Genomic DNA, 8,579 nt, shown 5'->3' with positions numbered 1-8,579 from the left:
TTTGAATGTAAGTTATTCATTCTCTTTCTGTAGTTTTCACTTAGTACTAAAATAAATTATGCGAGACGGACTTCCAAACACAGGTGGGCATTCTCCATGGGGCATGGAGGATTTATAATATCATTAAAATGTTACAGGATGTACTGAGTAAAAGTCAGGGGGGGCAATAATCCCCACAACTTTAGGCAAAGGGAGAAATTTGTTAAGCCTGAAATTGATTGCAATTTGGTGTATAAGAATTATGAAAAGTTCAGTTTAGAGTTAGGTTTACAATCTTTAGGGTACCTATGAGCGAAGTTAAAATTAATTAAATTTAAACTGCCGAAATCTCTCGATCGTTGAATACCAAATATCGTAAAGCGAAATTAGGTTAAAAATTCTGTCACTAGACTGATTCTAGTCAAACAAAATTAATGATTAAATAAATTGGTGCCCCGTTAATTAGTACCCTGACTGTTTCTATGGAATATCACAGTTTTGTATGTACATATTGCTTTTTAAACTATTGCATCCGTATTAACGCTAATATTATGTATAAATTAGCGTATTCAGATAGTGACGTAATTAGGGTCTATGAGGAATTGTGCTCTCTTTAAATATATTTATTACTTCATGGACTGTGTTAATGATATTATTTAGTGCTTCCTTTAAGTTGGCTCCCTGAGCAGCTCCTAATTACGGCACTGTATGTAAAATAAATGACTGTTATCTTATTAGATTTATGGAATGTAGCTATTCTAAAATCGTATCAAGTATAAATGAATTTGGAAATATTGTAATAAGTAATATATCTTAATTCTATTCGGAACTGTCTGAACAGTTGCCAAATTAATTATAAATTGTGAATTTCAGAATAGCTACTATTACTAAGCATTTCAAACACACATTTTACGTATACCTCCGAAATCTACATATTAAGTATGATCTTCACTGTGTTTTCCTTCATCGCTAAAGCGAGCTATATTATAAATAAAAACAGATCTAAATTGACAAGAATGTTTACATAAAATAAATTATAACTAACAACAACTAACAAACCTTAAATTATTTATAAAATATACAGTTAAATTTATGTTATGAAAAAGATGTATCAAACTTTAGCTTTCGATACTCAACCTTAGTAATGGTATTTTTAAATGAATTAATCTATCTGGATCATCTAATCTCCCTCCAGTCTTGTCGTATTGCCGTCTCACCGGACTATGAGAGTGAAGGAACATAGAGTGCTTGTGTATTGCACACACTCGTGCACAATAATGTCTCAAAATCGAATCAACCAAAACTACTTAACATTCTCGTTTGAAATGCATAGTATTAAGCCTATTAGCACTTACCGCCAAAGACTTATCGAATGCCATCACTCAAGTGATAAATAAACACTTCAGTCGTCACTCTGCGTTTTATTACACCCCCTGCGGTAATCTGTTGACGCGAATTACGATATTATGATATAATAAACAATTATCTATATCATATCTTGCCAATAATTCACTTTCAAGTTATTGAACTTTTGACGTAAAAATACGTTTATACCTACTGCATTTTTTTTTATTTTGCTACTTGTATTTATTAGGTACTTACCTGTCGTCACGTACCAAAATTTTAGATAATATAAGCTGGGTCTATTCTCACTAACCGTTTCAGATGCTGGCAAACTAAATGAAATGATTTCTTATGTTTACGTGAATGTTAGGCATTGAAATAAAACTATTTTACGGATTTTATCGCCGTTTTATATCGGCCGTTAAAAGGCTAATTGACTTAGCGACATTTTTTGCGACATTCAGTTTCATACATATTTAAAAAAAGCACTTATTTCTATGACTGTTGTTGATGTTTTTTTACGTAATTAATTTTTTTTCGAAGAATATAGCGCTTAAGTTAATTAGCTTTTCAACCTTCGATACAATAATAGGGGACCGGCCTATGCTTGATTTTGTACATTATTCTATATGTAATGGTTAATAATACGAAAAAGAAGCACTCCTGCGAAAACTGCATAAAAATTGGTTAAAAAATGAGCGAGTAATTCATATTTAAAATATTGAAATGTGCCGAAGTGGGTGCGATGTGGGGATATCGCTTCATCTCTTTCTTTCGCACGCGTCGTAATTCCCGATGACGTCACATGTGGGTATTTTGTCTCTTTTCTGTTTCCTGTTAATTACCCCTTCCACCGAAATTCAAAGACTTATAACTTGTTGATTTTTTACCGGATTTTAATAATTCCTTCTGTGTTATAATTTATATTATGCTAATCTATACTATTATATAAAGCTGAAGAGTTTGTTTGTTTGTTTGTTTGTTTGTTTGTTTGTTTGTTTGAACGCGCTAATCTCAGGAACTACCGGTCCAAACTGAAAAATTCTTTTTGCGTTGGATAGCCCTTTGTTCGTGGAGTGCTATAGGCTATATATCATCACGCTATACCCAATAGGAGCGGGGCAGTAATGGCTAATCTCAGGAAATACCGGTCCAAACTGAAAAATTCTTTTTGCGTTGGATAGCCCTTTATTCGTGGCGTGCTATAGGCTATATATCATCACGCTATACCCAATAGGAGCGGGGCAGTAATGGCTAATCTCAGGAACTACCGGTCCAAACTGAAAAATTCTTTTTGCGTTGGATAGCCCTTTATTCGTGGAGTGCTATAGGCTATATATCATCACGCTATACCCAATAGGAGCGGAGCAGTAATGGCTAATCTCAGGAACTACCGGTTTCAACTGAAAAATTCGTTTTCTGTTGGATAGCCCTTTATTTGTGGACCGCTATAACCTATGTATCATCACGCTATGACCAATAGGAGCGGAGCAGTAATGGCTAATCTCAGGAACTACCGGTTTGAACTGAAAAAATCTTTTTGTGTTGGATAGCCCTTTGTTCCTGGAGTGCTATAGGCTATATATCATCATGCTATGACCAATAGGAGCGGAGCAGTAATGAAACATGTTGGAAAAACGGGGAAAATTATGAGTTTTGAGAGCTTCCGTTGCCTGCGCTGCGTAAACGGTTAAAGTTATGCAACAATGATGTATGACGGGATTGTTTCACTTAAAAAGTTCTAAATAATATAACAAAGTCCCCCGCTGCATCTGTCTGCCTTAACGTGTTAAACTCAAAAACTACCTAACGTATTAAGATGAAATTTGGTATGGAGACAGTTTGAGACCCTGGGAAGAACATAGGCTCCCGGGAAACTACTATTTTTATAACGGAAAACTTTAGCCTGAATAACTTTATAACGCGGGCGGAGCCGCGAGCAAAAGCTAGTATTCGATAATAGTAAAGAACAAAAATGAGTCCGGTACCCTATTTTCTCCTGACGTCTCGAAGACTTCACTGCCTTCGTGGTCACAGGCTCACAATGAATTGAGTACATTAGCGTATCCTCTGGGCCTGCTTGTGAGGTATGATCAAACTCTTTAGTGTGGTGAAAATTATTATGAATTCCTTTATCTCCTTTATTTTCCGTAACAAAATTGCGTAAGAATGTAATTAAACTTTAATCTTTGGGATTATTTAAACTATCAGTAAATTGAAGAACTTGTGTTTTAAAAATAAGATTTATTGTATTTACATAAATATACAACGTAACATTTATATAAGAATTATTATTATAACAATACTTATTTATAGTAATAGATATTAGGCAACATTGGGAAATAATTACATTTTTAAAATATAAATCGACATAGTCGGCACCTTAAACCTAAAGGCTAATACACACTACACAGTTTCTCGCGAAATAGAAACGAGATTATTTTAGAAGTAGTTCGGTACTGCTGCTACTGGTAAATTATTAATAAGTTCTTTATATGTTAACCAGTTTCAATGATCAATTAGTTATCTAACTTTTCGATTTTCGCTTCTGTCTTGCGAGAAACTTGTTTGGCTTAACAGATTTATAAGCACAATGTAGGCATCAGAGTGCAGTGACATGCGACCAAAGTTAATTATGTGTGCACAAGTCCGCCTTATGTTTTTATTAAGACCTATGTGTTGCTCGCGGCTTCAGCTGCGTGTAAACTTTTTCCTGCTACAAAAGCACATAAAACACTAACCATTTATAGAGCAAGATGAACGACGCCTGCGCCATCTTTAAACAATATTATAAACGTCATTATTTCCCATGAGGGCAAATTACCGGGATAAAAATAGCGTATTTAATCTAGGATATGGTGTATCTGTATGACAAATTTCATCCAAATCCATTCAGCTATTTCTGCGTTTACATCCAAACATAAATTTACATTTATAATGTTAGTAAGAATAAGAAGTAAGATACTATAAATACTTTCATTTTAAATATATATGTATTGCCTTTTATTTTGAAAACGGCTAGGAATACTGCTTTAGGGGAGGCCTATGTTCAGCAGTGGACAGCTGTAGGCTGATGATAGGAATACTGTATTTCCTACTTACAGAGTAATCTGACGATTCCGCATATCATCTGAAGAGATAAACTTGAACTCACGAGTGTTTTTTCTCACTTATCTCGTTTTTATCTAAGAAACAACACTATGACGTTCGTGATATAAAATTACTAGTAGTAACTGGTAATGTTATGTTGTAGATCACTAAAATAATGCAAGTTACTTCTTAATAAGTTTACAATATGTACATAGAAAGTAAATTCGAGCACCACTCTATCGATAGCAAAAACGATTTACGACCGTTTAATAAGCGATCCCAATCTTAATCTTTAATCGGATTCCGAAAATTAACCAATCAAAATAAGCCAATAAAACATTCATTGTCTAAAAATCAATTTGGATCGTTTATCTAAAACGGCAGTTAGGAATGGTTAAACACCGGTTTCCACACTACTAATTGGCATAGATATCCTATTCAGTGAAGGGAAAAGATTTATTAAAAAACTTTCTATTAAAATAAATCTTTTGTGTCAATACTATAAAAGTATTGAAAAGAGGGTAGATTCTCATTTTCTGAATTGGTATCTTTTGCCTGTGTTCGGTTACCGGGGCACCAGCCTCTTCCCATGGTAGTGCATGATAAGTCCCAGGACAGCTGACGCCGTAGCCACGGAGCTGGCTTGTTGGGCGCTCAGTCTATTCCCCCACAGCCAGCCGGCAGGCAACCAGCTGACGGCGTGGATGACGTCGAGGATCAGCTTGGTGGTGGTGAGGGAAGCCTGCGTGAAGCGGACCGGCGCGCACTTCGGTGGCTCTGGCGAGTTCAGTAGTTGGGCTGATGCGTTTAGGGCGCGGATTGATCTGAAATAATTTGTAAATAAAAATGGCTAGGTAACATTATAAGTTTTGCTAAAAAATTCTAATATTTCCTTTGCTATTGCAACCGAATTTCTCAGTTAGTTAGCCAAAGATAATTATTCTGATTCTTTAGAAAACATTTCTTTTTAAACACAATTAATATAATCGTTAACATGAGTAGATAATTACATAATTTAAACAGTTCATATTTCAGAGAGAGGTGCTTGCGATACTTTTTTTCATATCGATAACATAAGTAGGTATTCCGATACTTCTGATTCAAATGCTATTGATTTGCAGCATCATAACTTACCTGACAAAGCCCACAAAAGCTGACAACGACCAAAACAGCTTGTGTGCTGTTTTGACCTGATAGTCGCAGTCCTTGGACACGGCCAGCACGCCCGTGTCGATCAGCCACACCACCTTCTCAGCTTGCAGGTACGCGAGCGTGAACACGTGGTTGGCGACGCCGAGGGCTCCCCATACGGGTCCATCCTGGAACAGAATTAATGTTAGCAAAGTAGTAGTGAATGACAGGTAATGGCCTTAATGTCCTTTAATTTGGATTCAGGAGAAGATATAGTGCTTCCTAACAGCTCCTTGAATTATCAAGACACATTGCAATATATGACATGGCACTTATCTATAGGAAATCGATTTGATATTTAGATCTTAATTGAGTTATAATCTCTTGTGGTAATCATAAGTGCGTCTATATTTCAATTAGGTAAGTACCTACCTGAAGGAAAGTGAAAGCAAATAATTTGAAGAGCTATTCACAAAAGATGTTCAAGTGTCGACTTATCAGTAAGCCGAGTGCCCCCCTTGGATAACAAGTGCTCGATACATAATATTATGCATACCACAAAGGATTACTGAGGTATAATTGAGCATAGACTAGGTAGGTAAAAAGTGGCCCCTGGTGTAATTCAACTCTAGAGCGTAAGCGTATTTCAGGCAACAGTAACACAGTATACATCTTTTAGCTCTATAATAATATAATTTTAGAAACGTTGCATGTTTTAAAGCAGTGTCCGTAAAAGCAAATGGTAACTATACATTTCACAAGGATCCAACTGACGTTGCTAACTTAGTTGCGAACATTAGGTTCCTATACCTGTTTGCCACTACCATAGCTCAGCGCGAGCTTCAAGGCAGCAGCATCATCGAAGAGTCGGAGAGTGGCGCGAGCGGCGGCGATCCGAGCGCTGGCCGTCATCAGATCCTGGCGATGAGTTGTAGCGCCCCATAGCTTCAGGATGTAGCTGGTTAGCGATACTACCTGCCAATTAAAAAAAAATAACCATGCTATTGGCTTGTACTGTGTTATTCATGGTTTGTGAAGGATGATATAACCTGGAAAAAGACCAGGTCTACAGACAAATGATTTGCGGTCAAGGTATCGTACAAAAACTACTAGAGCACGGCGCGGCGCGGCGTTGTGTCGCCAAAACCCTGGTATCCAGTGCGACCGCTCGGACCTGGCCGCTATATAAATTTATAAAATTGATACAATAATAAGAAACTAGTTCCTATATTTTTTTTCTTAACTAAGTAGCTCTGACTTATACACTGTTTGAGATGTTTGTTCAGGGTCTGTAAGTAGGTACCTAGGTAAGATTAAAAATATATTTTTTATAAAAGCCCTGCATATGTAATGTAATAAATAAATTTACAAGTATCTACATGGTAAATAATTACAAAACAGTTGGATTAAGAAGTAAAAAAAGAATTTCATTCGTTTCCTTGTAATTAATAAAATTATTGTTTGTTTCAACTTACAGAATTTTATCTTGTATCACATAATTAGCCAATGGTTCTTTTAATCACAAATATAATTACAAACATATACCTTATCCCGATTGGCGTGCGATTGCAACAGATCGCAAAATTCGTCGATCACCTCCATAGCGCTCGCAAGTTCGACTCCCGACTGGCCACTATCACGTGTAAAACAAAATATTTCGTTATCGACCCAAACCGATAAGATACCACGTCAATACACTTGATCTGGTCTGAATTAGACATGTCACTAGATTAGTATCACTACGTTACGTTATATAACGATAAAAACGTCAACAATGGCTGTGGATGATAATTGTCGACTGCGAGAAAGGACTGATATCTAGTTTAAGATCGATTTAATATTAAATGTCGAATATATAATCAGGTTATTCATTGATCTTTCCAGATTTTTAAGAGCTTTCCACTGAGGATATAGTCTTGGTGCAGCGTCTTCAGATCTCATCTTTACAGCTCCCGATGTTGATGAAAGTGGAGCATATATACATTGTTCCCCGCTACTTATCTCGCTGTATTTTGAACGTCATAATATATAATCAATAATCAGGGAGAACATGAACTGAGGTTACTGCCGCTGTGTGATAATTGGAGTGTGAAGTTACGAGAGCCCCAATCACCACGTCTCCATAATTATTCCTTCCTTTGGAGTTTAAGGCCACCAGTGCAACCATGTATCTTTAAGTATTGTTGCTGTTTATAAGCGGTGAATTTCACTAATCAAATGATTTTCCTTGTCCGTTTGCAATGTTACAAAACATCACGGCAATTGTGGGTATCGAACGAATGGCCACGGAATATAAGTGAAAAACGAAATAATTAACAGATCCCTAACTTACTTTTGAGGAGTTAGCCTGTGCCTACACATTTTTATCTACATTGAATAAAGAGACCGGCTTAGAGGGTGGACAGGATCCAAAATCCATCTCAAACATCCGAGTTCTTATTTCACCTATATTATTGTATTACTTACCAACTCACGTATCTGATCAGTGATTACCTCTCTTTATCACTAGGTATCTATTTCGTCCCTAATCTGACATACAATCCGTCTTCCAGGATAACATTGTCACTCCTTCCTTAGACTTGAATTAGTATGTTGAATGATAAAATAATTCTAATGATATCGTAGTGTTATTCCGTGAAATGTTTGATTTGTTGTTTAGCTGCGGAAATATTCATGTAATCTTAGATTTATGCAGTTTATGTAGAAAATTTCGTCTGTACTTCATTATATTTTATTTTTTTTGGGTATCGGACCCAGTAGTCAACACTGGAGGAAACTCGCTAATGGGATACTGGAATCTTAGACTGGGCTGGAGGCTTAGTGGCTGCAGGGTCCTGGAGGAAAGTTGGGAGTGGATAGCTGGGAAGGAAGTGTGGGGGGAAGGTTCCATGTAAATGTTCGCGAGCCCTTATATTAGGCTTCAATGTGAATTGGCAACCATGAGGTACACCCACTAGACTGTGTGCCTAAGGTCGCGACAAATGTCCGTGCATTCCGTGTGACGACCGAGCGCACAACAAGACTTCATTATATTA

The 8,579-nt window shown here is 36.6% G+C and overlaps 1 protein-coding gene across 1 annotated transcript; it reads right to left on the bottom strand.

Moving 5' to 3' along the window:
- Positions 1–3,552: 3,552 nt before the first annotated feature.
- LOC115447933 (peroxisomal membrane protein 11C) lies at positions 3,553–7,239 on the bottom strand. Its single transcript, XM_030175241.2, has 4 exons — positions 7,090–7,239; positions 6,355–6,519; positions 5,548–5,732; positions 3,553–5,237 (listed from the first exon to the last, which is right to left on the bottom strand). Exons 1-4 carry the CDS (start codon positions 7,144–7,146, stop codon positions 4,979–4,981), a joined length of 666 nt encoding a protein of 221 aa, XP_030031101.1. The 5' UTR covers positions 7,147–7,239; the 3' UTR covers positions 3,553–4,978.
- Positions 7,240–8,579: the final 1,340 nt, after the last annotated feature.

Source organism: Manduca sexta, chromosome 21, assembly GCF_014839805.1.
Source record: "Manduca sexta isolate Smith_Timp_Sample1 chromosome 21, JHU_Msex_v1.0, whole genome shotgun sequence".
In the NCBI taxonomy this organism is placed as follows: domain Eukaryota; kingdom Metazoa; phylum Arthropoda; class Insecta; order Lepidoptera; family Sphingidae; genus Manduca; species Manduca sexta.
The sequence above is the reverse complement of the archived record's forward strand: the minus strand, read 5'-3'. Positions and strand labels throughout refer to the sequence as shown.